This window comes from Tuber melanosporum (genome assembly GCF_000151645.1).
Source record: "Tuber melanosporum whole genome shotgun sequence assembly, scaffold_41, strain Mel28".
In the NCBI taxonomy this organism is placed as follows: domain Eukaryota; kingdom Fungi; phylum Ascomycota; class Pezizomycetes; order Pezizales; family Tuberaceae; genus Tuber; species Tuber melanosporum.
The window spans coordinates 422,678-450,629 of record NW_003299086.1 but is presented as its reverse complement, the minus strand read 5'-3'; the positions used below and the strand labels follow the sequence as shown (position 1 = coordinate 450,629).

The 27,952-nt window shown below is 48.2% G+C and overlaps 4 protein-coding genes; 2 read left to right on the top strand and 2 right to left on the bottom strand.

Moving 5' to 3' along the window:
* The first annotated feature begins 651 nt into the window (after positions 1–651).
* Positions 652–3,594, top strand: GSTUM_00008048001 (uncharacterized protein). XM_002839820.2 has 10 exons: positions 652–1,067; positions 1,167–1,422; positions 1,529–1,954; positions 2,007–2,123; positions 2,181–2,200; positions 2,257–2,290; positions 2,406–2,426; positions 2,482–2,850; positions 2,904–3,022; positions 3,076–3,594. The coding sequence occupies exons 1-10, from the start codon at positions 819–821 to the stop codon at positions 3,427–3,429; spliced, it is 1,965 nt and encodes a 654-aa protein (XP_002839866.1). The 5' UTR covers positions 652–818; the 3' UTR covers positions 3,430–3,594.
* A 13,235-nt stretch (positions 3,595–16,829) lies between these two features.
* Positions 16,830–21,436, bottom strand: GSTUM_00008047001 (uncharacterized protein; the record flags this gene model as incomplete). XM_002839819.2 has 5 exons in its annotated part: positions 16,830–17,597; positions 17,717–17,862; positions 17,913–20,506; positions 20,584–21,352; positions 21,416–21,436. 3 exons carry the CDS (start codon positions 21,434–21,436, stop codon positions 19,149–19,151), a joined length of 2,148 nt encoding a protein of 715 aa, XP_002839865.1. The 3' UTR covers positions 16,830–17,597; positions 17,717–17,862; positions 17,913–19,148.
* A 634-nt stretch (positions 21,437–22,070) lies between these two features.
* Positions 22,071–23,683, top strand: GSTUM_00008046001 (uncharacterized protein). XM_002839818.2 has 4 exons: positions 22,071–22,500; positions 22,564–22,887; positions 22,941–23,409; positions 23,470–23,683. Exons 1-4 carry the CDS (start codon positions 22,219–22,221, stop codon positions 23,541–23,543), a joined length of 1,149 nt encoding a protein of 382 aa, XP_002839864.1. The 5' UTR covers positions 22,071–22,218; the 3' UTR covers positions 23,544–23,683.
* Positions 23,684–23,695: 12 nt separating this feature from the next.
* GSTUM_00008045001 (uncharacterized protein) lies at positions 23,696–27,016 on the bottom strand. XM_002839817.2 has 8 exons: positions 26,744–27,016; positions 26,186–26,688; positions 26,014–26,120; positions 25,797–25,949; positions 25,628–25,742; positions 25,294–25,571; positions 25,086–25,231; positions 23,696–25,035 (listed from the first exon to the last, which is right to left on the bottom strand). Exons 1-8 carry the CDS (start codon positions 26,956–26,958, stop codon positions 23,907–23,909), a joined length of 2,646 nt encoding a protein of 881 aa, XP_002839863.1. The 5' UTR covers positions 26,959–27,016; the 3' UTR covers positions 23,696–23,906.
* Between the last annotated feature and the right edge of the window lie 936 nt (positions 27,017–27,952).

Below are 27,952 nucleotides of genomic sequence, written 5' to 3'. Positions count from 1 at the left end.
AACATGCTTGTCGCCCTTGCCCTCTGAAGCTTTCAGATCTCCCCACGATACTCTGTCGATCTGCTCAGCCCTGCATAATGACTGCTGTTAATATCCTGGTGAAGGGTTGAGAGCATTGACCATATGTGAGTATTGGTCCAGGGTCACTTGTTCCGCAAATGAGTAGTCTCCAGGCGAGGGGTAGGGCTCCAAAAGGAAACGGCGAGTGAGAAGGTCTAGGATATAATTCATGCCTCATGAGCGACATCCATTGAATCTTCTCGATCTCGGATTTATATCTCGCTTCCATACAGTGCTACATCTGCGGGAAAATGGTAGCATTGTGGTTAGATATAGAGCATGGGGTTTGATATTGCTTATTTCCTTTCGCGTTCTACATGTATGCAGGTAATATCACATCATATATAGGAATTGGGAATCGCTTCTAGGTGGAATATCGGGGAGAGAAGGAGGATACTAGTAGAGGAAGAAAATTATGTGTCTTCTCGATATTTATAGTGTGTGAGATCGGGCGTATCGTTTGACGGACCGAGAGTGCGGGGAAGTTTTGCCGATCCCGAAGTCCTCGCCAAGATCTTGCTGTTCACTTGCGGGGAGTTTTCCTTTTTGAGGTTGTTGGGTGTTGTATCCTAACGTGACGAGCGGAACGAGTAGGGATCGAATGATTGATAGCAAATAAAGAGAAAGAGAAAGGCAGCCTCAAGAGTTTTTTTATTTTTATTGGGGCTCTGTTTGATCTCTGTTTTCTTCTTTGCCTCATCAACAATCATAATACGCAATTCTTTCTCTCTTGACTATTTTTGTCAGTTCAGGGAGAAATGACTTCAGAGAGGGATCAAAACAAGAATCGAGAGAGGGACAGTGAGAAGCTTTGGGAGCATTCTTCCCCGGAGAGAACGACAATGTACCAATTCAAACGGCACATCTCGGAAAAATACTCACGAGAGTTCTCCGGTGAGGAAGACAAGTTCAATTCCTTATGGGCATGGTCGGTCGACGAGATTGAGAGCTTCTGGAGCGAAATTTGGAATTATACGGGGATTAAAGCTACTAAACGGTTTGAGTCCGTATGTGTCCGAGTTCAATTCACCCGTCCTACCACCGTTGCTCCTTCTACCAATTGAACCGCCGAGTGAAAGTGCCATAAACTAACAATGTTATAATAGGTCGTAGATGTGAATTTAGGAATGTTCCCAAGACCGGCCTGGTTTTCAGGAGCTCTCCTTAATTTCGCCCAGAACCTGCTCTTCCCACAGCTACGCGACAACGGCGGCGACGCGGTCGACGAGAACGCCATCGCGGTCATTGCCGCAACAGAGGGGACAGAACGGGAACATGTCACTTGGAAAGAGCTCCGCGAACGTGTGCGTGTTTGTGCGGCGGCTCTGAAACGGAGGGTTAAGAAGGGTGATATAGTGGCAGGTGAGGAGTGCAGATCTCTTACCCCCCCCGAAAAACAAAAAAAAAACTGGTTGTAATTGAAGGGATTGGCCGGCGGAATGCTTACACGGGTGATACCGGGCGGTAGGGTACGTCGCGAATCATACGAATGCTTTGGTAGCTATGCTTGCTTCTACATCTTTGGGATGTGTGTGGACAGGGATTAGTCCTGATCATGGGACTACCGCTGTGCTTGACCGTCTGGTTCAATTGGAACCTAGGGTGCTTTTTGCGGATTCTGGTGTGCTTTACAATGGCAAAATACATGAGGCTATGCCAAAACTGGGTGAAATCGTTGCCGCCCTTTTGAAATTGGAGACTGTAGTGGTTTTCCACACTTTTGGGCTAAAAATTGGCGTCCAAAGTATCAAGCCGAAGGGGCGGGGCGAGTGCCAGGTTTGGCAATATGAGGATTTTACGCAGCAGACGGCAGACCAAGACTGTCCGTTGGAGTTTTTGCAATTGCCTCCTGACACCCCTGTTTATGTTTTATTTTCTTCAGGGACCACCGGAAGTAGGCTCTTTCTCTGTTATGGCTGTGCAAAGGTTGCTAATGGTGCTTTTAGAGCCCAAGTGCATTTGCCATGGAGCTATTGGGACTCTAATACAGCATAAGAAGGAACATATGATTCATTGCGATGTTGGGCCCGGGTCGGTCTTCTTTCAATTCACCACTGTTACTTGTTAGTTGGTGATCAATCTTGAACGTGGAGATTGTGATCCCGCTAATATTCGACTAGGGATGATGTGGCATTGGCTTGTGTCTGGCCTGGCCAGTGGTGCGACTATTGTTCTCTATGATGGGTCTCCATTTAGGCCTCTCATAGGAGAAGGGGGAAATCTGGCAATGGTAAAACTGATCGATGAACTCGAGTATGATGAATGTATCACCTTGGTAGGTCTAGTGCTAAGGGTTTCTAGGGTAACACACTTTGGCACAAGCGCCAAGTATCTTTCGGTACTAGAACAGAGCAAAGTATACCCGAGTGTGTCTTGCTCGTCACCTTGTTCACCGAGACAAAATAACTGATGAGATAATAGAGGACAAATATCCCATGAAAAGCCTCAAGGCAATATATTCTACTGCATCGGTGCTTGCGCCGTCCACATTTGAATATGTTTATAGTGCGTTTGGGCCAGACCTCAACCTTGGCTCTATTACCGGGGGCACGGACATCATCTCGTTGTTTGGTGCGCCCTCACCTCTCGTTCCAGTATTCAGCGGCGAAATCCAATGTTTGGGTCTGGGAATGAAAGTGGAAGCCTGGGATGGCAGCAGAAACAATGTCGAGGGCTCTGGCGAAATAGGGGATCTTGTATGTGTCAAGCCGTTCCCTTGCATGCCGGTCAAATTCTGGGGAAATGATGGCGAGGCCGTTTACAAGAAGTCGTATTTTGAAGAATTCCCTGGTATGCCTTCCTTTTACCTAATCAAACAAATACCCAAGCATTGATAGGAATAGGCGTATGGCACCACGGTGACTTTATTAAAATAAATCCTAAAACACGAGGCTTCCAAGTGCTCGGCCGAAGCGATGCAGTCCTCAAACCGGCGGGTGTAAGAATTGGCTCGGCAGAGATTGTATATATACCTCTTGTAAACCTCCCTTAGCACGTGCTGACAACAGACAATAGTACAATGTCCTCCTAGCCAGCTTCCCTACCCAATTCGAGGACGCAGTCTGCGTTGGCCGCCGCCGCGCGAGCGACGTAGACGAGCACGTAGTTCTCTTCGTAAAAATGTCCTCTGGCGCACTCCTTACTCCCCAATTAGTCGCTACGGTAAAGAGCACGATCCGCCGCGAGCTCAGCGCAAGACACGTCCCTGCCTCCATAGACGCGACACCGGAAATCCCTGTCACAACCAATGGGAAGAAGGTGGAAGTCGCAGTGAAGCAGATTGTCAGCGGGATCAACCTCAGGGTTAGCGCCAGCGTTGCGAACGTGGAGAGTTTGGAGTGGTTTAGGCGGTGGGCAGCGGAGAATTGAGTGGTACCTGTTATGTGCGGTGGAGTTGTTGATGTATTAACAAATCAACCGGGGAAATGGCGTGTGTCTCTTGTGCTCAGTGGTGGGGTCTGATTTAGATGTTGTTTTGCGGACCATAGCAAAATATTCACAGCAAAGTCAAGAATGAGATCATGATATATCACTCGTATGCTGGCATTTATTGAAATACGGATTGGACGAGATAAAATGCGCTGTTCGGGCGCCCCCTATCTTGCATATTGCACGGTTCGTGATAGGAGTTCGGAATCCTCATTTCAACTGCCTAATTGTCTCATACCGCGTGTTAGTGCACCCCTCACCTATCCAGGGCCCCTTGGACTCTCTGGGGCCTTATCAGGGAAGAAGAGGTTCACAGTGTATATATAACGCTATTAGAGGCCCACAACGAATAGTTGTAGACTGTGAAGAGAGAGTAGTTCGTGCTACGGAATAAAGTACCGAACTCACACGGCGGGCAGAGGACGTCTGAGTCGGGCCTGCCCGCGAAATGAATAGGCCAATAGATATTCAAGAGGGCAATGAATTTGTGTGCGTTCAAGCCAGTTGCTAAGTCTTCGAGGACGCGATCCACCCACACAGAGAATGTATATCTTGCCGCACAACCGGAGTTTGGAGATGGGTTGGGTGCTTGGTCCTGCTGCTTGCTTTTACAATACGACAGTAGCGAATTGGAAATTGAAGGGTTGAAAAAAAGAAAAGGGTTGAAAAAAGAAGCGGAAAGAAGCGAAAAGCGGCGCTCTTGGGTCTTGCTCGGTGCACATGAAAGCCTTTTGACGTTCGCTGTGGTATTTCTGGGAAGGTTTGGGTGTGTATGGTATGGGAGATATCGCGTTTCTCGTACTTGCTGCACAATACCTGGGGGGTTGAGGCTTCGTGCATTGCTGTGGCGTTATTTGGCGCCGGTTGTGCGAATGATTCCCGAACTGTACTTGGGTCGTAAGGGATTGATTGATTGATTGATTATTTTCCTTCCCCGTGAATTGAATCGTGCGGTTTGACTCCCGCGTGAGTGCTCGGTGTCGAAGTCGCCAGTTATGATATCATACCATGGCTAGCTAGTTGACGTAGGGCTAATCAGAGTGCTTGTGGGATACCTTGGCGAAGAAGATGTTGGTGGAGATACTACGAGTGCAGTGGCAAAGAGCTGGCTGTGGGAAACAGGGCCAAGTTAGACCAGAACCTTTTTAAGCACAGGCGCGGCTTTACCATCACACAGCGCACCGCTTCACGTCCCATTATCGGAAGCCTGAAGGGTGGCCGTCGGCAGATGGCGGCCGGAATTCGTAGAAGATGCTCAGGTTGGTGTCGTTATGGAATGGCAAGACCTTCCCAGTTGGCTTTTTTTCCAGCAAAGAACGGACGAGAGCGGTGCTTGACCATCTTCGGCACTGGATGTTAGTCTTGTTGAGTAAGGATATCTATTCTCCTTATTGTCAGCAGCTGGACGAAAGGAGTGTGCTTTGATCGGCTGGGGTGGGATTTATATGTCCGGCGAATTCACAAAAGTGTATCTGTGCCCAACTTGGGGTCTGAGTAAAACACTTGAGAGTATGATGGACTGGTCGTGATTGGATTGGATGGGGTGTGAAAGATATCTTGGAAGTGGGTTACTGCTACGATATTGAATCCCCCAAGGGGGGGGTTTATGAGAGTTGTTGGGCTAGGGGGATATTTGTAGAGCTAAGTTAATTGCTCCTGGTTTGTTTGATAAGGTTATGGCTCTTTATTTGGATGTTTGCTTTCACGCGGAAGCTGTGCCATACTGTACCGATTCGATGTTCTACACTAATACCTAAACCTGGCTGGCTCGCGAATGGGAATTGTGGGGAGTGGGGTGCGGAAAGCAGTAAATTTATGTCGAACCACATCTCGTAATGGTCTGCCGGGGGTATACTGTGCTGATGGTGCGGAGGGGGGGAGGAAAAGAAGGTCTGGGACATTGATCTAGCTGGGTGAATTTGTGTGCGGCCAGTGGCGGATACTGGAATTTCTACCCTCTGCTAATTGATCCCTTAGAGCTTAGTCTACCCAGTAGGGATCTCAGCCTCACTAGTTGATTGGCAATCCGGTTACACAATGCTAGGGCTGATCTAACACTTCTAGTTTCCCGGCTTTTTTCAGTGAGACCCCATCACCACAGAGGCCTGCTCTGCAGTTTTTCAATAATGCGGCCGTTGCTGAGATTAGCTCGTCGGGGCATGGCACTTTACTCGTTTCCACTGAAACGGTGAAAGCAAACCTTTAGATAGCGCTTGAGTGGCGATGTCAACAGTTTCACCGTCTCTGGTGGACACTGCGACGCTGCAAAATTCACAACAGCTACGGTGGTAGGATGGAGGTTCTCGAATGGAAAAGCATTGGGGCGTGTTAGCTACGCACCTTAAAGGGGTGGGGGACTGGGTTTCCGGAAGCACAGGAGTTCTGAAATTGCTGGAGGAGTAGTGCGGTGGCTCTATTGATAAGGCCTTGTTATATGGGAGGATCCTAGGAGTTGGTTCATTTGGTAATGTTTCCCCCCTCCTATACCACTTGAGTAGCTAGGTAACAAGAGATGAAATTTTTTCTAGCTTCCTTGTTGCCGATGCTTGTGCGATAGCACCGCGGAATCAAGAGTCGGAATTGCATGCCTGTACTGACATTGCTGGCGACAAAAGGGGAGGCTACCATGAGCATGATCCGTAGTCTCCTAAGATGGTCTGTGTCCAGGGAAGGATCCCTTCTTTCCGCTTGGATGTTGTCTTGGACTAGTTACTGTTGATCCGGAAACGCCAATAGCCCTTCTGATCCATGCGAATTTGCGGGGTATAGTCTACTATCTTCGCACCTGCCAAGATCTCTTTCGGAGCACTCAAGCCACCATTGGAGGGGGGCCGGAGACTTCCCTGGGTTACTTAAAATTTTAGTCGGCTTAGGGGATTTTGCAGGGCATTGCAACTCCCCGTTGGCATTCCCTCTTACAGCCTATGTAACGTGCTACTGAGGAAAAGAGCTCGTTCTCGCCCCCTAATAATTATAAACCAATACCCTTGGCATGCCGCTGCGAACATTTGTGGTAGGTGACCTTCGTGGAGAGATTTGGCAACGAGTGTCCTACATTGAAGGTTTTGGTGGTTTACTTGCTGCTTGCGCCGGCATCCGTGGAATTATTACAGTGCCACAGTCACTCGGCAGAAGTGTTCGTGAAACATGTTTCATATTCCTCAAATCACGCAGTTGACCGTGCTTAGGGCTATCTGATATAATAGTTCGAGTAGCTAGTGCTACGCTCTGGGGGCGGAAGAAAATGGAAATCCTCAAACCCTTGTTAGCGGTAGTCATTTCTCTTCTGCATGTTTTTGGAGTTTATTTTTCGCTGCATACATTTCTAGATCTATTTCCCATTGCTGAGAGGAAGAATGAGGGCGAAATGTAGATTAATTAGCTTGGACTGGCACTATTTCGAGGGGGTGTTGGAAAACACCAGTATCATAGTTAAAACCTTCTTGGCCAGGATATATGCTGTACGCGCCCATCACTTTATGATATCCTTCCCGATCATACCACTCTTGTCTTATAGCACCGTAGTACGGTGGGCGGGGTGGAATGGGAATTGAGCATTATGGAGTAGCTGTAAGAAAGGTATGGTCAGAAACTTCGTTCCCTTGTTCGGCACTCTCTACACCATGTGTAATGACAGAAGCACATATAAACGTAAAATCATCCCTATCCTTCCATAGATATCACTTACATCTCTTTTCCTTCATTCACGTCGCCATTTCCTTGCTTCCTCGTGCGACAACAAAGGAGAAACAGGTTTGAGGGCCTTCTCTAAAAAAATCACAACAACTCCAGAACAAAAAGAAGCCCCTACAACACTAAGACTAACCGCGACTCACTATCCTCCTTTTTAATTCTAAGATCTTCTGAGCGATCGGTAACATCGCTCAATTAGCTAGCATCGTTTCCTTTAATTTTAATTCCTGATATTTTTAATTCTAATTTTAGTTCCTCTACTTCACTGGTAATGAGTTTATCATTCTCCGTTGTTCTCGTGGGTTAATTGTTGATTGTCTACGACTCCCCTGATACCCCCTACAAATTATTTTACCACTCCTACATTCGACTTTCACTTTTGACGAAATACAATGGTCCAAGCTACACATATACAATCAGTCAGCTTCGGCGACGGCAATGCTAATTGCGGCAACATAACGGGTAGCTTCAACAAAAACGTCTACATGTCCAATGAGGATGCGCAGATTATGCGTTGGCTCTCTCCGCTAGAGCCCAATAACAGATATCAAGGCGTGAGAAACGAGCGGTTCGATGGTGTAGGGGATTGGCTATTGGAAACAAGAGTTTCGGGAGTGGAGAGGTAGTGAGGGTGGGGCTGATGGGGCTATCTTATTCTGTAGCGGGAATCCGGGAGTGGGCAAGACGTATCTAAGGTAAGCGGCGGGATTTTCCAAAAAGAGAGCGAAGATTGCTGACTATAGGAAATACTAGTTCGCTGGTGATTGACAGCCTGTGCGATCAAGCAAGGGGGCAGGATATCATCGTTTCATGCTTCTACTGCGACTTCCTTGCTCAGCAAGAGCAGACTATCACCAACATGATGGGGGCTATTTTGAAACAGCTAGTAGGCAGAGGGGATATCCCAAAGTATCTGCGTGAGGCGTTTCAAGAAGGGAAGAAAGAGATTGGTGGTAGAGGGTTGCGACTTCCGGACCTGATGAGAATGTTGGGGATTGCTATTGCTTCGCTACCCCAAGTTTTCATCTGTATTGATGCACTTGACAAATGCTTGCCGAAGCATCTGCCAAAACTGCTGGAGTCGCTGAGGGGTATTGTTCTGGAGTCCCCTAGTACGCGAATATTCCTCACCGGGAGACCCCATATCAGAGAAGATATTCAAAGATATTTTAGCAAGGCGATTGTGATACCCATCAGCCCTACCATAGATGACATTAGGAGTTATCTGGAGATGAGGTTGGACGAGGACACCGATCCGGAGGCGATGAACGACGATTTACGGGCAGATATTATCAGAGTTATCCTAGAAAAGATATCCGACATATAAGAGCATTTATTTAACATTCCCTCCCTATCATTGATCAATACTCACCCACGATTATGTGTAGATTCCTACTTGTTTCTCTAAACCTCGACGCTATTCTGGGAGAGGTGACGATTCGCCAGAGAAGGAAGAAACTGGAAGAGATGACAAAGGGCAATAGACTGGGTGATGCCTACACGGCAACTCTAACCCGACTGAAGGCCCAGAAGGGAAACAAATCGATGCTCGGACTGAATGTCCTAATGTGGGTGTTGTATTCAGAGCGGCCATTACAGGCCAATGAACTCTGTCGTGCTTTGGGGGTGGGGCTGGGATCTGCGGGTCTGGATGTTGGGAACGTTCCTGCGTTACGGACGCTCCTAGCTTCTTGTCTGGGTCTTGTAACGGTCGAGGCATCTACGTCCACTGTCCGACTGGTGCACTATACTCTGCAAGAGCATCTCTCAAGTGATCCAACGCTATTCCATAACCCCCACTCAGCAGTTGCAGAGGTTCGCTTGACATACCTCAATTTTGAGAGTTTCCGGGGTTTCTCTCCAATTCCTTACTTGGTCCTCAAAACAAATCCATTTCTAGAATATGCTTCTTGTTACTGGGGGGAGCACATAAGAAGGGGGATGACGGAAAATGTGAAAGCACTTGCACTAAAACTTCTAGATGGATTTGATGAGCACATATCTGCTGAGCTAATCCTATTGTGTTATAACCCTTATTTTGACGCAAGGAGAAGACCTATGGGGTTCACAGGGTTCCACGGAGTAGCGTTTCTCGGGATCGTGAGAATAGTTGCTGCTGTATTGGAGATGAAAGAATGGGATGTTAATGCAACCGATAGCACAGGGTTCACAGCTCTTACTTGGGCAGTTGTAAGAGGGCATGAGGGTGTAGTAAAGATGCTTTTGGAACGAGGGGATATCAATCCCAACCAGGCAGACACCGGATATGGCCGGTCGCCACTCTTGTGGGCCGCTGAGAACGGGAATGAGGGGTAGTAAAGATACTTTTGGAACGAGGGGATGTCAATCCCAACCAGGCAGACACCAAATATGGCCCAACGCCACTCTTGTGGGCCGCTGCGTACGGGCATGAGGGGTTAGTAAAGATGCTTTTGGAACGGGGGGATGTCAACCCCAACCAGGCAGACACCAGATATGGCCGGACGCCACTCTTGTGGGCCGCTGCGTACGGGCATGAGGGGTTAGTAAAGATGCTTTTGGAACGGAAAGATGTCCACACCTCCACCCCAGATAAGGCGAAACAAACACCACTGACAAGGGCTCTTTTTAAAGGACATGATCAAGTCATAAGGATGCTACTGGAACGGGGCAGTGTCAATTCTGACACAGCATAACACATTGGCTAGGCGTCCCTCCCGGCCTCCATTGGGCATAGGGGCAAGTATGGTAGGTATCCCATTCAGAGGTGGTAATCTTAACGTCGATATCACAGACACTAACGGCCAACAAGCACGCCGGTTGGCAGACCCCAATGAGCGGGAACCAGTATCGGACCTCAAAGACTATCTCCCCAAGTCCGCAGATGGTAGCCTCCCTCAACTGAGCACTCCAGGCTGCCTCAACCCCCTCTCATACGGCCCCGAGGCTTCTATTACCTTCTAAGGAAAGCTGACGCCCATCTTAGCAACACTCGATCAATTCTCTCACTTGCGGTCGACCGGTATTTTATCACGGCCTCTTTTGTTTGTCTTTTGGTTTTACTCGTTTACATCCTTCCTCGTTACCTGAAATATTCCCACTCCATAAATGGTTGCCGAGCAATGTTGACAGACTGATGGAGGGTGTTTTTTCCCATTTCAGCTCCCCATTTGCTATCCATCCACTTTGCTCTTTCTATTTTCTTCACCTTTTCCTTTCTTGGAGCCCCGGTCAGACTTGGTCCATATCATCTCCTTTCCTGTTGTTCTTCGTTCCTATTGTTCGTTGGTATTTGGTTCATCTTTTTCTGGGCGGTGATGTACAGTATAGGCATTGCGGACAACGGGTAGGAACAGACACTAAACTTGACTCGCTCGTCTTATATATTTGAAAACCGTCAGTTTATCTCCTCCCACTATTTTCTCTCAATACCACCAAGTTTTCGCCATCTATTTCCTTTGCAGACCATTTATCATATAATGCCACGACACACTACTGCTTGCTCCGCTACATCCTATCACCGGAGATGCCAAAATCTGTGAAATAAAACCCTAGCCCTATTTTCCGAATATATCATGCCCAATTTTAATAATTATGACACCACACCAGCGAATAGCCATGCCTGGGCCAGCAAGAGGGTAAGGACGGTTCTTGCGTGGTTTGGTCTATTGTGCAGCAGGTATGATACAGGAGCTGTGATACCCCAAATCCTCCTCGCTCACAAGACCACCAGTGTATGACAAGACATATATTAACCTAAAAATTTAATGTTAGCCCCGGGCGACCCTATGAGTTATCGCCCCACCCAGGATTTCAGCCACTTTGGCAAGAGGATTCCGTAAGATCAGAACACGACTCCCTTGAATAGGAGATGGAAGATCGAACGGGAGTTTATTAGAGTAGGCAAATGGAGAAGGTTGGGAAAACCCAGATACTGGCTTTCTTGTTTCTCTCTCTGAGAATAGCGGTTGGTGTCATCACCCAGGAAGATCCAGTGAAGGAAGGTATGATATTTGAGTCAGCACCTTCATCGATTACTCTCGGAGCTTTCGAAGATATCATAACGAAAAGCACAGAAGGGGTGGCCGAAGTCCACTGACTTGAGCAAGTACGACATCACTAGAATAATGATAAAATAAAAGCTTCTAAAAAGCATGAAAAAAAAAAAAAAACCCCCCCCCCTTACAAATCTTCTGTTAAGGAATTATAATTATATAATTAAAAAAAGACGAAAGAAGGAAGGAGCTAATATTTTGTACTGTAGGGGGTACATCTTTTTCTCGTTTTTTTATGAAAGCAACCCCTCTCGGGGGAAAGCCACAATTTCTGGAAAAAAATAATATTTCGGGAGGAATTTTTCCTGGTGGGAGGGATGCTTTTTCTCAAAGTAGTTTTGGGCTGTTTGGGTATAGGGGGGGGGGAAAAAAGGGGGGGGGGGGGGGGAACACTCCCTATCCCCATAAAAACTAAGATATGTGGTTGGACTTGCCTCTTCCGGCATGGTGAGGGGTGTTGTTTTGTTATTTTTTGCCCCAGCACCTGTCTTGGAGGGGCTGCACAGGTCTCTCTCTCTCTTTTTCGTAATGTTTTTTTTACTACGTATGATAGCATGTTTGTGATGCTTTAGTTTTTACGGCACTTATTGTATTCGTTCAGACATAACTTACCTACTAAGACGCCCTAGATCCTCACTCACGAACAATTCTGACAGGGCCCGTATGACACCATATCTGCAGCCATGGAGGAGTGGTAAGCCTAGACAACTTTCCCCGAACCGCGCTCTCTCCTCCTCCCAGTGTCGACGCTAACCTTGAGAACAAGAAGGGTTATCCTCTACTCATCTTAGCCGCCGATGGAGGGCATAGGGCTATCTCTAGACTGAGCCGGTATGGCGCTACACGTCTAAAAAAAAGTGCACAGTGCTTATCGCAGCGTGTGGTGCTCCACCCTATAAGGAACTTGCCTTTTGTCCCAAAACACATAACATCCTATATACAAAGATTATGTTCAATTTCCATAATTTCATGTTATCAACTATATAGCAGTAGATATCAGGACATATCTATAGTTTTCTGAATTACCGGAAAATGTCACAAGTAATTTGCCCATCTATATTATCACTAGAATTGGAGGGAAGAAGGTTGAAATGAAGAAATATTTAGAGCATAGGACAGGTTTCTTATAGGATTGAGCGTTACACGCTGCAACAAGCACAGTGTACTTTTCAGACGCATGGCACCATACCAATTCCAATTCGACGGGTATCAGTCAAGCGCGGGGCGCTGGAAGGAAGTTATAGAGATGCTCATGAGTATAATAGGTCGAATTTCAAGCTAGAAATTTTAGATCAGTGTGGGCGAACATCGCTCTCTTTGTCCGTACAGTACACGCGGCATGCGTGCTGACCTTGAGAGGTATAAAGGGACAACAAGATCCAATACGAGTACTAGTCCGACCATTAAGGGGAATATCGTCTTTCGGCTTTCTACATATTTGCGCGTCACTTCCTCTCCTTGCCATTCGCTCTGACTTTCATGTTCACGGTTGAGGGAACAACGAAATGCACCGTTCATGTATCATATAGAGCGAGGAATACTTGCTGGTGTGAGGAGATGTTTGGAGCTTTTTACCTTTTCCGGTTTTTCTCTTTCATAATTATGTAAGCGGGGTGTATGTTATAATATTATTAGAGTGATTAGCGCGCTATCTCACATGATTAGAAAAAAAAAACTCCCCATAACTTGGACATTCCTTTGCACAACCACCCTATCATATGAAATCACTCGCTTACAAGTATTCATACTTGTAATTTGTAAACGCCAAAGCACAATCCGACTTACCAGCCACCCGGGCAAACTCTTCATCGGGTAATACCCATGGGGACCTACACTCCTCTCCCTCACAGTGGCGCATACCTAACCTCCCACAGATAGGTGCCTGCTACCTCCTCCACTTGACGAGGCCCTGAACGCGCAAAGCTTACCAGTGTTCACATGTTGTGGGAACCTTCCCTTCAGACACTAAACAATTAGGTTTTGAGAGTGGCACTTTTTTTCTCCTTCTGCCAGAGGGATTTTCCAAAAATCCGGTATCATAATATATTATATGGTTTACCACCTTGATTGCTATCTATGACTTATATTTAACATCGAGTGGCCGTCCTTTTACTCGAAAACGTGACCTCGTAGTGGCGATCGAGCGGCACCGTTGAGTTAGTGTTGAGTACCAGCAAAAAAGAAAAGGTTTGCTATAGGATTCGTATTATAGGACACACTCCAGCATCAAATATCGGGTACTGGGGATAACAAGCAGGGCCCGAGAAGTAGGATCGGTGGGGCATGCCTGGGAGAGCGGGAGGAGAAAATCTCTGTAGTGATTGAAGGATACATATTAGTTTTTTTCTCCCTTGTATGATAGGACGTGTTCGTATTATTGGGGAGGGGGTGATTCTTGAGGATCTGAAGTCGGAGCACTTTAAAGATTGTTTATTTTTTTATTTTTGAGATATTATAAGATCCGACTGCCAGAGGAGTTTGAAGTATCGTAAATATATTGGCTAGGTTGAACAGCATTCATGACCGAATCTCTCCCCTAAACCCCCCATGCCACGGTATACACTTAAGTGACCTAACCTCCCAGGCGAAGGATTGGGTAGCAGTTTAACCCCAAGCCAGCCAAGAGGTATCATACCATAGATATCCTGGCACTTTTGGTGTTCGTATATGACACTTCCACTACGCAGCCATTCGGAACTCGTAACGTCCCCTCTACAGAATTCCATTATAGGACCAGTGGCTTAGCCTCTGGAAAATCAGGACTGGTGAATAAGCATCTCTTTTCTCGAGCCTCTAATTGTAAGATTGGGTAGAATCAAGAATCCCGCTGGATCATAACATCATATCATTCAGCGTTGTACGTTTCATTACCACCCCCTCACCATCTATACCACCACGCCTGATTTACCCAACGAAACAAGCCACGATACCCACCACAGTTCGACACATGAACAATCCCAAGACCAAATACTAACGGCAATTGCTCACCCTTACCACCCACCCACCCCACAGAGCTCAGCAATGGCAATCCATTCCTAAAACCAGCATACCTTTTTTGAGGAATAAAAAACGGCCAACTCATTCCCATAAAAAACGAGCAAAAACAATAATCATTGCGAACCCTCAACCTCCAATACCATCAAACTCGCTCCTCCATCTTTCTGCCCTCCTTACTTGCTCCCCCCCACCTCGGTCTTTCCATATTCCTCACTCCCTCCCGCCTCCTTTCCGCTCTCCTTACCCCCTCCCCCCTTCAGCTTCTCCAACTCTTCCCCTACGCGCTCAACCTTCTCCCCCAAAGCTATAAGCTCGTCCCACATCGGCTGCAAAGCTCTCTCCAGCTGTTCATCGAAGATAGCGGCGTACTCTTTAGAGTATTTCACCTGCTTCAGCATCAGGTCGTGCTCATCCGTCTTTCTTTTCATGCGGGCTTCGACAAGGGCGATCTGGTGTTTGTAGATAGCGAGGTAGTTCTGTAGCTGACTGACCCTTGAAGAAGGAGAGGAGGAGGAGGAATAAAAATAAGCCATTTTGGTGATTTATGAGCGAGTAGTTTGAGTTGGATAGGGTGGGGATGTGAATGCTGGTGTGTGGTTTGTGGTGGTGATAGGAGCAGAGGCATCGTGGAGAGCTCGAATTTATTGACGGGGGAAGGGTGGTTTGAATTGCGTAATTGGGTGCGTGTATAGAAGGGTGGAAGCGGTGAGGTTGGATGTTATATCTGGGGTGTGGTGTTTGGTCTGCGTAGGCAGTTCTTGATGCGCTTCGGTATGCGTGGCCTTGGAGGGGAGGAATTTCGCCGGGCGGATTCTAACTTCTGTGTCAGGGACCCCAAGTAGGGTGTTTATCGACTCCGAATAGACTTGAATGCACTCCTGGATGCTATCTGAGAAATACGGGTGCCCCTTTTCCCAACAAATGCTTTTCCTGGGGTTCTCCATCGATCTCAGATATATTGCTGTTCCGTATGCTTATCCACTAGGTAGGTCTCGGTAGCCGTGACTAGCTATGGGTATGCTCAACAGGCTGTTGTAACTACCTCCATGAGCTATATCTAATAGTGAAAACGACTTGTTGACCGGACGCTTGTAGTGCTGGCGTGTTAGCAGAAGTATCAATCACACACATATACCAAAACATCCTGACACCGGAAGTTTCGAGTAACACTTAGCGATGACATCGGAGAAGTAATAGGCCCAGAACCAGGTGCCTTTTTATCACCCTTCCCAATGAACAAACTAAATTTCGAAGACAAATACCCGGTTACCCCCCCCCCCCCCATTGAGTATCAATGACTGCTTGCAGTTTTCCAACATGCTTCTAATCGAGCCCTTAGCCCCTTTCGCTATGAATTGCATTCCGACTGTGCTCGAAACCCAATTTTCAAAGTTGAAATATCTCCAACTTGCTTTCTACACCATATATACAACTAGAATATCTCTAGTTGGTTTAGGTACAATTTTTTCGCCTGATAGTTGTGTACCACAGTGGTAAAGCGGATCAGCTGGATGGGGTGGGTACTGTAGACGCCGTATTGTGAATACCAACATCGGATGCGGTCTACGGGGGGAAAGAGGGAGAACAAAAGCGCTCTGGTAACTCTTTAGGAGGATCCTCTTTTGGTATCCTAGCAAATCACGACCAGTGATTGGAAAAGTCTGTGTGGAGCCCTATCTCCCTCAGTGGATATGTGAGGACACGGGCCTCGGGCGTTGCTAGAAACTGGACTGGGGTTAGGAACGATTGGTTGAGAATTCAGTACGATATGATATCGTTTCCTGGTGGGATTATCTGACCGGGATGGTAGTCTTAGCATACATCACTAACCATGTAGTCAATAAGGAGGCATACTAGATGGAGTTCCATATAGTAAGACCCTGAATTCCACAGCCCCCGAACACCTAATCACGACAACAGCTAGTCGCCAGTACGCAAAACCTTTAGATCGTCAAGATATAAGCAGTGCCTCTCCAACCCACACCCGGACAATTACACCACGGGGAGGAGACCCCAATCCCAGATCCCGAATCAGATCGTACCCCTCCACGAAGCACCAAGAAAGGACACGCCAAGTACCGGTACCGAACGAGAGACAAGAGCGAAGGCGATAGTACTGTACTGTACATGTACAGTACAACCCCCAAAGAACAGAACTCAGCACCGGAAGGCGGTACTGTACAACAAACACGCTTTCCATAGCAGATTAGCCAAGACAAAAATAACAACTCAAATCGCTGCAAATACAATCCCCCAGGTACGGTTATGGAGGAAGCTGGAAGTGTGGATTTACCTACTCTCCTCGCCGGAGTCCTCCGGTCCCTCGGCCTAAAGATACTATATCTCTTTGAAAATTGCACCAACTCAGAAACCCGGTCCGGTAGTCAGTCTTAGGGTAACCGCCGGGGCGGGAACTGCAGCCTGGGGCCGGGGCAAGATATGATATGTGGGTGGTCTCGTGAGGTAATCATATTCTATCACTCGGGTGGAGTGCGCCGAGGGCAGTTGGATAAACCTCCGGTCCATCGTTCAAGCGCGGGAACGGTAAACCCCGATCCTATAAAGTATACCAAGAGATGGAGAGAGGTGTGGTTATTAGTAGAGTATTTCAAAATCTAAAGAACCATATTTCCATTTCTAATAGCACAGTACAGAGAACATCAGCAGCAATACGCATCTATCTCTTCCACTCCTCGTGGAATCCAGCAACACTTTTAATAACCCCTGGTATATCTGTCGAAAATTCTCCAAAGCGACCCCGTTCACCACATCTCCTCTCCCTCCCCTTTTTTATGCTCCTCCCACATACCCCTCAACATCGCCCTCCCTTCCCTGTCCAACCCGTGCGCAAAAACTTTCACCCCCTCACTACCGAGCACCTGAAAAATCTTGCCAACGCCAACCGAAACATCCCCTTCAAATCCACCCATTAAACCGCCTTTCAGCACCTCCGCCAGCAGCCCGCCAACACATCCCGCGACTTCCTTCTTTTCCCTTTCCCGCTCGCTGTCCACTCCTGCCCTCGCACCCGCATGTCTTGGTCTAACCGATCCGACCGACGGCTCACAAAACGCCCCGAGAAGACGATTGAAGCCTTCGTTAACTCCTGCTGGGGTTATCCCCTGAAGGAGTTGCTTGGGAATGGGGGAGTGCGTGGGGAGTAGCCAAGGAGGGTGAACTGTCTTGTCGGACTTCTTGCGAAGACTAGCGGGCTTTCGTTTGATTATGCAATGGAGGAGCGATTGTAGAGCAGTAATCACGAGGTGGTACCGTCCACCACGAATCCGGCGGCGGTGGAGGGTCAGGATTGTGCGTGTTAGGTTGCATAATGCGAGGTATATCTCGTCCGGGCTAGCAGCGGTGAAATGCGGACCAGAGGAGGGGCTAGCAGAGAGGGTGACTGCCGTGAGACATTCATCAATGTTGGATTGGTGGATTGCCCAGAGCTTTACTTGTCAGCCGTTTAACGGGAGGGAGAGAAGGGGAGGTCGGGGTAGAGATACTTTTTCGCGGAGGATTACCTCCATACACCTTGTTACTGTTAGGAAGTCCTCTACTGTTGGCATTTTGTGCAGGTTTCGGGAGAGTTTCGAGAAGGTTTTCGAGATGCAGGTGGCCATTTTTTTTTTGGCGGGCTCGTCGTCGGGCCCTACAGGTTATCAGCGTAGTTGACGTGTAGATTGGAGGGGTATTGCTTACTTTTGATGCTCCCGACTATGGTTTTTAAGACTTCTCTATATTTTGGGCTGAATGCGGGGTCTTCCGGGATATCTAGTAGATATCCATCGACAATTGCTGCAAGACACTTCTCGAAGGCGTCGTGCTTAAGTCTCTCAGTCATTTTTTCGAATGCGGTTATCAACTCCTGTCCAGATCCATCCCTGTCTGGATGGTTATTCCCTATGGAATTGAAGCCCATCGTCTTAGTAAACTTAGATCCTAACATACTCATAACCAGGGCTGTAGTTTCTATCGCCTGATCGGAGGTTTCCGAAGAAGCGCAGAAAAGAATGCAGGCCTCTCTAACAACTCCGAGGACTTCATCCCCCCCCGCCGGCACTTTGTCGCAGAAAAGGTCTGATAGACCATGCTCCATTGCTGAATGAGTTACATACCGGGCAAATTGCATTGCTTTAAATGCATGTCAGTCGTGTATTAAAATGCGGAAAGTATCCAAGGGGAATTTTATACCTGTCCGACACCCCCCTTGGCCGCCTCGCTCAAGGGCCCAACACCTACGCCATATCTGCAGGAAATTTACATCAGGGAGAGTACCCCCGTCACCCTCGGGCTCCGTTAATAACTCCTCTAGACTATCCATCAACTTATCCTTCAACCCCCGTACGGCATCCTCCTGGCCAGCTTTCCAAAACTCCTCAATAATTATAGATGCTCTCTGTGAATTTTCCACCACAGATAATGGCATTTCATCTACCGCTCTCGTCACACTCACTAGGAACTCCCGACTGCGTTCTTGCTCTTTTGTTGAAAACGTGTGCCTCAGAATCTTCCTAGCGATATCCCCACCCTTTCTACCGGCCCATTCCACAAACCCCGTAGCATCAGTGGCTAAGAACGAACTAGCGTTTCCGAGCGTCCAGAGTCGATCCATCATTTGGATCGCCTTGGAATCTAACTCGGAGGAAGGCTTACTACTGGTCGAGGTGGGGCTAGAGGTGAGGAGAACTAAAGTGTCTAAGATTTTCTCTCTGGTTGCCCGCTTTATTGCTTCGAGAGGATAGTGTGCTATGCTATCTATTACGAAGGCGTATCGTTGGATGGCTTCATCGTTCATTCCCTGTCGGTGTTTTGTGGCCTCGGCTAAGGATTGGGAGGTGCAGTCCATGTCTGAGAAGGGCCGTAGACGACGGATGAGACCGGCCATTGCGACGTCTAGATGTCCGGTGGAATTAGTATGAAATACGTGAAGGCATTTTAGGTAAAACTTATAGAGTATTTACTTTTAAGCGTCGGAAGCTCGAAAAACTCCCCATCAGCCAACATATTCAACCAGAGACTCCGGGCGGTGATCAGTGACTTTTCGCTGTCTTTAGTACGCAACGCCATATCTAGAAAGTGGTCTATGAATCTCTCCTTTACAGGGAGGCTTCCGATATGCTCGATCGATTCCAACCAGTTGTTGACAAACCCCGTTTTTAGTGCTAGGCAGAGATTCATGTTGTTTATATCTTTCACGGAACCAGTCCACCCTGTGCCACTAGTAGACGGCAAAGCAAGGTCTAAAGCATCCTCTGGAGAGGACACACCGATACAGCCGGAGAGAGCGATCTGGAATTCCTTAAAGAACAACGTCTCCTGTGGGTCGACATCCCTCTTCGTACCAGGTTTAACTCGTTGGATTAATCCTTGATCGACAGCGGTCTTATCTATCTGTATCACCCTAAGCAGCACCCTCCACCTCCGCCATCCGCCTGTGGATACCTCCACAGCGCTCACAAGCTTCGGTAGGTACTTCTTAATCTTTGCTTCAGTTGCTTCAGTCCTCACGCCTCGCAGTAGCGCATCAATAAGGACCCAATTAAGATCCGAACCCGCTTCGCAAACTTCTTTGAAGATATTTTCTATTTGGAAGCTCGAGAGGTTTTTCTCAAGCCTGTCTCCTATCATTTTTGCTACTGCATCATCCTCCCACAGTGCAGCTTGTGATCGTAATTCTTTTACCCATATCTCGATAAACCCACCCAGGTTCCGAGCCTTTGCATAGCTTTCGATTAAGGCTTCTAGCGTCTTGAGGATCTGCTCGTTATTGTCACCAACGCCGGCGTGACCAATAGCATGGATAAGATTATCCCCGCGCCGTTGATTATTCCTTCCTAGAAAAATGTCAAAGTCGAGTTTCAGAGCCAGGTCAATCAGCCTCCACCTCACATCCCGTGCCCTCCCACTCGCAAGGCCTGACGTCTCGTCAACAATAAGCGATAAAGTTTCAGATGAGAGATCAATATTATTCTCCACCAGCAACTCAAGTAGGTCTGCGAAGAGTTCCGGAGATTTTTTTGCGTAACTAAAGGGTATTATCGCCTGCATTAGGGTCTCGACGGTTTCGATGTCTGACTTGCTTCGACGGAGTTGCGGGCCTATGGCGAGGTGGAAAAGTTGGATTCTGCCAGTGGTTTGTGATTTTAGTGGTTCCATGAGCGCCATTAGTTCTGTGGAGGATGCTTTGGATGGTTTCCCAGGGGTGCTTGGGAATATTACTCTCGGTGTGAAAATGAATTCTAAAAGTAGTCCCTCTAGGTATGGCTGTAATGTTGGCTGCGGAGGTTGGAAGGCTAGGAGGTTGTTTACCGGTGCAAGGCAGGTAGTAGAAAATACACTTGAGAGCTACCAGCAGAAGGTCAGTATTAACCCAAAGCCCGGAATAATAGGGAACTCGCCTTCTTTGAATTAGGATTTCCCCAGATGCAACTCTTCCACACATTGAGAACGGATCGCGTCCATTCTTCGGAAACAGTCTTTCCAGCCTCTAATAACACCAAACAAGCCTCGAAATACGACCCAAGAATCTCAGCCCCAAGCTCCGGTGTCCCACGAAGTGTTGCGACAACCCCATTGTCTCTCCTCACACGGCCAGATGCTTGCTCTTGCAGATACGACAGAACATGATAGACACTCGGCAGCAATTTCGACACCGAAGCCTCCACTTTTCCATCCACAACCGGAGACCCCTCCTCCGTCCCACTGGACTCCACCGACTCTAGTTCTTCCCGCGGCGTATGATACGACTCTCCACGATCGATATCCATCGCATCCTCATCAACCTCAAACTCATCCCCCACCACCACAGCAGGCAGCGCCGTCCCGTCAGATAGTGTCTTCCCAACAACCTGCAAAAAGCTATGCTTCTTCAAAATTGTTGCGACGGAAGCATGCGACGAGGTGCGCAATAGTTTCAACAGCATCCGCCAGAACTTGGGATCACACCTAGCACTGACGCTCCCGTCGCCCTTCTCGCCCAAGCGTTGTACCAACCACTCTAGTAGCCATTCTTCCTTCCGCGGGAAAAATAGTTTGTTGTCTTGTAGGACTCTCTCGGCGAAGGAGAGGAGACTCGGGAGAGGCAGGTCTCGGGAACGGAGGTATTTTGTAACTTCAACTGTACTGTTTAGTGTGGGGGGCTGTGGGAGGAATTGTTAGACCTTTATGCGGGAAACTCAATAGAGAGGATTTTGTTTACTCACCCGGGGTAAAGGCGGTGGCATTGCAATTGGGGATGATCTTCTTTTTTGTCCTCGGTGGGGGTATATTTAAAGTGTCGTTGTAATTGACGCTTTTTGAGGAAATTTTTTGAGCCTCATTGAGACCCTGGATGCAAGAAAAGCTTGGCGAGTATCATAACTTGGCACGCTACACAGTTATTTCGCACCTCCGCGGACATCGGTGGTCTTCGAAGAATTGATACTGTAAGATTCCGTTGATTCTCACGGCATCGCAGGTGGGCTCTAGAAGGTAACTTATGTTAACACCGAGAGATCAACTCAATTGGGTCAATTCCATGAATTGGGAGAGTGGCTGTAGCTTAGAGATAATAGCACTCGGGCAAGTTCGGGCTGGCATTCGGATAGAGAGGAGTTGTCACGGACATGTTATTCTTTGGGGATGAAGGTAGTCCAGTTCTTTCTCAAGGGTTTGCTCTACTGACCTAGCAGTCCAGAATACAGCAACTCTCGAATACGCCCTGCCATCCATTTATACCCCCCCCCATTTGTTTATAACAATGTCATGGAGAATATCCTATAAAGCCAGTGATCCTTATCTCGCCATCAACCCGATCAGATATTGTTGAGGATCGCCGAGCCCCACGTAAAAAAACCAATGTCGATCCCACCAAAAAGAAACTTTAGTGGGGCGGCCCTTCCCTTCTTCCTATCATACTCCTCCACCCACCAGGCCAACATATATATTCTCCCAATCTCTCCAAAAAAGAAAAGAAAACAAAAATAATCTTTACCCTCCAAAAAATCATATACCAGATTCTCCAAAAATGCCCGCCCGTGACGAGATAACCTACTTCGGCGCTGGCCCCGCAAGCCTCCCAACTACCGTCCTCCAAAATGCCTCCTCTGCAATCCTCAACTTCCAAAACACCGGCCTTGGCCTAGCCGAGCACTCACATCGCTCCGCCCTCTCTCATGGCATACTCGCATCCACCGAATCCTCTCTCCGTACTCTGCTGTCAATCCCGGAAGACTACACTGTCCTCTTCATGCAAGGCGGTGGAACCACTCAATTCTCCGCAGTAGTATACAACCTACTAGGTTACTGGGTGCAGAGCCAGCTCAACAAAGCTAGCGGGGACATCGAGGTCGTCCGCGAGAAGCTCAAAAAGGCAAGGATGGACTACGTTGTTACAGGAGGGTGGAGTCAGAAGGGGAGTGAGGAAGCGAGGAGGCTGTTTGGGGAGGAGAAAGTCAATGTGGTTACCGATTCGAGGAAGGTTTTCGGAAGATATTGTGGGATTGAAGAAGAGAAGGGGTGGAAGAGGACTGAAGGGGAGGAGAGAGTTTTCACGTACTATTGTGATAACGAGACGGTTGACGGGGTGGAGTTTCCTGGGTTTCCAAGGAGCTTGGAGGGTGGGGTTGTGGTGGCGGATATGAGTAGTAATATACTCAGTCGTAGAGTGGACGTTTCAAAGTTTCATGTCATCTTCGTATATCCCTCTCTGCCCCCCTCTTATCCCACCCGATACCTAACTACCACCAGGCTGGCGCACAAAAAAACATCGGGATAACCGGCCTCACAATCGTAGTTCTGAAATCCTCAATTCTCCAAATCCAACCAACCCCAGGCACGCTCCGCGCCTTGGGCCTCCCCGTCCCGCCAGTAATGATGTCCTACCCCAGCCTGGCAAAGCACAATTCCCTCTACAACACCCTCCCCATCTTCGACGTCTGGATCGCCGGCGAGGTAATGAAGGAGCTTGTTGCGGCCGGTGGCCTCGCAAAACAGGAAGAAGTTGCCAATCGCAAAGCGGAGAGGCTATACGCTGCCTTGGGGCGTGCGCCCGGGATTTTCAAGGTCGTTCCACTCGAGGGCGCGCGCTCTAGGATGAATATCTGCGTCAGGGCTCACCCTGCGGAGCTCGAGGGGGTCTTCTTGAGGGGCGCAGAGGAGAGGGGGTTGCTGGGGCTCAAGGGGCACAGGAGTGTCGGAGGTATCAGGATCAGTAATTGTGTGCCTTGCCTCTCCTCTCTATTCTCCTGCATCTTGTGGCTGACATGGGAATCCATAGACAATTCGATCACTGAGGCTAGCGTGGATAAACTGGTTCAGTATATTGACGAGTTTGTGCAGAAGAATGCCTAGACTTGTATCCGCTGATATTGGTGGTCAGAATTGGTGGGAGATATTCTAGATTTGATAGGGTTTTGGGATAAAATGGGAATGGGGGAGTTTATGACCTTTACTTTAGCTCTTAGACTAGACTGTCAGATCATGAGTACTCACTCGACAATCTCTTGATTCCGATTTTCTTCCCCTTCACAAATACAGTAATTTTCTAAGGCTTCCTGGAAACAACTTGAACCGCAACCAATTCAGCCTTCTCGAGAATCCCCACATGTATCTACAATCTGTTGAAACAAATGACCCAAAAACTCCCACCAAATCCCAAATATAAAGTACACATGAAAGAAACAGAACGTGCCAGAAACCTTCCTCTACAACCCGTCACTCTCCTCCCCCCAATAACCCAACCTCGTCATCCTCATCGGCCTCGCTCTCCAAATCGCCCCCCAGCAACCTCCTCCCTTCCCTGGCCTCTCCGATACCGGACAACCTCCCAGCAACACCGGCAGCGTTCTCCTCAGCATTGAGCACAAAGTACACATCTTTCTTGGTGAGCACACCCTGCAATAACCCATGTGTGGCAAAAAGCACATATCTCAAGCCCAACTTCTGGAACAGATTCGCGACAAGCATGAGACTACTTTTTGGCGAGAGGGTAATGGGAGTTTGGTCCATCCAGGGCCGTAAGTCCAAGTAATCTCCCTCGATAACGCTGCGCGGCGCCGTAAACACGCACTCCGTATCACCGCTAGCGCTACGAGTCCGTGCTTGATCCAGCGCGAATCGCAATTCCGATCTAGAGATGTACCCCACTAAACCGGCCTGGCGAGTATCGCTCACGACCGGAAATCCTTTATACGGCTGGCTTGCCAATATCCCCTCTAGGGAATCAATAGTATGTCCCACCTCCGTGATAACCACCAAATCTTCAATCCTGGTCATGACTTCCCTGACCGGAATATCGGGAACCGGGTCATCACGATTATCCAAAAACGGGTATTCCTTAAATTGGATCCAGGATTCGTAGATGCCACGCTTGCCGAACGCGTCACCGACCCACTTCGATATCATCACTGCTATCATGATTGGTAGGACATATGTTAGTGCTCCTGTCAGCTCGAACATTATCACGACGATAGAGACTGTCATTCGAGTTACCCCACCAAGGGCGGAGGCGGCACCGATGATGGCGAATACCCCGGGTGTCACGCACTCGATGTCGGGATCGCAGGAAGTGAATATCCAGATGCGTGGGTGGTTGCGCTGCCAGGCTTGGACCACCATCCCCATTGCACGCCCGTAGAGCGCACCAATGGCCATTGATGGGAGGATTATTCCTGCGGGGATCTGCAGACCGAAGGTGGTTGAGGCTAGAAGCATCACTAGCAACGCAGATAGGAGGAGGAGGATTGGCCCGGCGGCTTTGCCATGGCTGCACAGGTTTAGGAAGTCGTCGGTTTTGGGGGAGCATTCCTGAAAAAGGTTCGCTACTAGTTCTGAAGATTGGGGGCTTTGCGGGGTTAGCTAGTGGACTGATCCACGGGGGGGAGGGGGGGGAACTTCATGAAGGTTGTTGGAAAGTTAATTATCGCGGTGATTACCGCAACAATTACCACCTCCGTTACGGGGTATTTCTTAAACTTGGATTCTTTCCTCCAGCTGGCGATGCTCATGTTCAGTTTTATGAAGAAGGCTCCATAGAGGCCCTATCACTTGTTAGTTTAAAACACCCCATAACGATATCCCAACAGTTTGGAACAGAACGAACCCCCAAAACCCCAAGGATGGCAAACGGGACCATTTCAAAGTCGTGCCATCCGCGGGTGTACTTCACTTGGTACAAGACTAGTTTGCCGGTCCGGAATGGGTTCATGAATTGCAGTGTTACGGCAGCTACCATGGCGCAGACGAAGGACTGCCACATGGTCTTGTCTGGAAAGTAGTATGATAATTGCTCTAGGCTGAACAGTACTCCTCCGATTGGTGATCCAAATGCAACTGAGATTCCGGCCGCAGAGGCCGCAGAGAGAACTTCACGTTTACGGGCTATTCACAGATATCAATCCCGTGCCAAAGGTGTTCTTCTAAGCCCGGGGATCTACCTTCGTTTTTCCTCAGCGCATAGAACAGTTTCATGAGTAGATTGGCACAGCAGCATGCAACGTGGACTAAAGGACCTTCTTTACCCAACCATAGACCAGAGGCAACCGCCAGGCACTAGTATACCAGAACATTAGAATTGTTGATCCAGGCAAGAATGCACAAACTCACCAAGCCGAGAGATTTGATGACTAATGTCCAGGTCCCCATAAATCGCCGAATAACGAAACCCCCGAGAACAGTCTTGATCTCCGGAATTCCACTGTGGCGTGCGTATGCGGCATATCTCGTGACCAAGAGACTTGCGGTTGCTGCGAAGGCAATCTGTACGAATATAATAGTTAGAAAGACGGACAGAGCGTATCGTCGTCAGTCATGGCATCAGTACAGAGAAAATGATATAGAATAAATATTCGATGATATAACTACCAGCTTTAGAGCCCGTCACTCTCAGCGCCTGACTCCATGGAATCCAACTAACGCACTTGTCACTCGCTGCAGAGGTTGAAGGTCAGTCTTTATTTTACCGTTTATTCGCAGCCCGACATGTAGAAACCTACGCTCGAGTCCCAAGCAGCAGAACTCCCGACTCAGGTAAAAATTTGAGTCGCAATAGCCGTGTTTCAAATCCCCCAACCAGTTCGTTACGATGTCAATACCTGCCGCTAGCAGTCCGGCCGCTATCCCTGTGCCTATTAGCACAATCCATACCTGACTTGAATCCCATAACTGCGCAATGTGTCCCAGTATCCGTTTCCGCCGGAAAAGCGCCCGAGTACGTATCCGCTCTTTTGTGTATTCAAATATCCAATCTATAGCCGTAAGGTCATCATAAACACGCCGTCCGGGGCCTTCGGATGACCAAGGGTCTAAGGTCGATTGCGCCGGGTCTTTCTGGCCCTGTTCTGAACGATGGAGTTGATCGAGGTTGGTTCCAGAGGAATATGGACTGTACGCTGGTTCTGGTGGGAGGAGAGACGGAGTCGTTATGCCTAATGGTGTTCCAACGGAAAAGAGTGAATAGCGAGACGAAGATGCCCTCTGCCGACGTTTGAAAGTTATTCTGCGAAACGGGTTAGACACCGGGGGTTTCGGACACAATGCATGGAAAGGCAAACCTATCTGCACGATCTACCGATTCGCCTAATGGGACGCTATGACCCCGACCTCGCGTACTTGGTGAATCGAGGCCATCGCTCTCTTCCTCAACTGTTGGTTGATGATGATTCCCGAGCGGAGGAGAGCTGCTGGGAGACGATGAGGACGAGTTTCCAGGCTCGAAATTCAGGAGACGGTGCGGGGCCCTACTGCCTCCAGAAGAGGAGGGAGTCATGCTTAGACGATTAACGCGGGCGTCCGAATACCGTCTTGAGGTCGCTTCTTGTTCTGCGTGGGACTATCTGTTGCGGGAAAGGTGTTAAATTATTCCGGGTTGGAGCTTGCAGCACGACTGGGGTCACGTGGTGTTGATTCTTACACCTGGCTTCAGGATTTCGCGGCTCCGCTGGAGTATAGTACTTGTACAGTACGTGTACAGGTCGGTGCTGTGAGATGGGTGGATGGACTTCTCAACGCAAGAAAAATCCATCGATACTTCGTCCCGAATTCCTTGACATCCTAGGAGGAATTCTTGTACTTAAAGGGGTGATGAACTCTCGGCAGAAAAAGGAGAGAAGAGGAGCCTAAGAGCAAGCACCAGATATAGATTTCCCTTTACATCTTTCTTCAGCTTTTTTCATCTTCCGGATCCTCTTTACAGGTGAATTATGGGACCGGTAGTTCTATTGAATCTTCTTCCATACATCCTGTTGTCGTGACCAATCGGTATCATACAGCCCAACCTACCATATCATTTTGATGGAGGCCACCCCACAGCCTATTATCAATACTTGTACTGTATGATATCTCTGTTGATGCGAGTATATCTCTATGCTAAAGGCCCACCAAAGAGAGTGCACAGTACTGGCACAGCACCAGTATTGCTCCGGTATGGTGCAGTTGCGACAAGGTAAATTAATGACGGGACAAGTGTTGATCTGTCAATGTATGATGATCTATGTTCCAACAGTACAAGTAGAAGGTATTTCTGGTCCTGTCCGGTCACTACCTTGTCGCTAATGCACGATCCTATGGACTGCAAATCAAATTTGCTCCCGGGTGCCCATTATTAAGGGTAATTGTTGTCATAGGGGTTCACGGGGTTCACGGGGTTCACAGTGGACGGAGAAAATAGCCGGCCTTGTTCCACTATTTCCTTCACTCGTAAGCTGGGTGTAAGTTGATGTTTTATTGGCATTGTATCACTAGAGATATACAAGTATAAACCC

What these genes read in the sequence shown, in the direction of transcription:
- GSTUM_00008045001 (XM_002839817.2), bottom strand. Translation starts at nt 26,958, where the DNA reads ATGACTCCCTCCTCTTCTGGAGGCAGTAGGGCCCCGCACCGTCTCCTG. An exon ending in TATTCTATATCATTTTCTCT is followed by an intron (nt 25,950 to 26,013) that starts GTACTGATGCCA and finishes ATATTCGTACAG; the next exon opens with ATTGCCTTCGCAGCAACCGC. An exon ending in TCATCAAATCTCTCGGCTTG is followed by an intron (nt 25,743 to 25,796) that starts GTGAGTTTGTGC and finishes CTGGTATACTAG; the next exon opens with TGCCTGGCGGTTGCCTCTGG.
- GSTUM_00008048001 (XM_002839820.2), top strand. Translation starts at nt 819, where the DNA reads ATGACTTCAGAGAGGGATCAAAACAAGAATCGAGAGAGGGACAGTGAG. An exon ending in TCAATTCACCACTGTTACTT is followed by an intron (nt 2,124 to 2,180) that starts GTTAGTTGGTGA and finishes ATATTCGACTAG; the next exon opens with GGATGATGTGGCATTGGCTT. An exon ending in GAATTGGCTCGGCAGAGATT is followed by an intron (nt 3,023 to 3,075) that starts GTATATATACCT and finishes AACAGACAATAG; the next exon opens with TACAATGTCCTCCTAGCCAG.
- GSTUM_00008046001 (XM_002839818.2), top strand. Translation starts at nt 22,219, where the DNA reads ATGCCCGCCCGTGACGAGATAACCTACTTCGGCGCTGGCCCCGCAAGC. An exon ending in CAAAGTTTCATGTCATCTTC is followed by an intron (nt 22,888 to 22,940) that starts GTATATCCCTCT and finishes AACTACCACCAG; the next exon opens with GCTGGCGCACAAAAAAACAT. An exon ending in AGGTATCAGGATCAGTAATT is followed by an intron (nt 23,410 to 23,469) that starts GTGTGCCTTGCC and finishes GGGAATCCATAG; the next exon opens with ACAATTCGATCACTGAGGCT.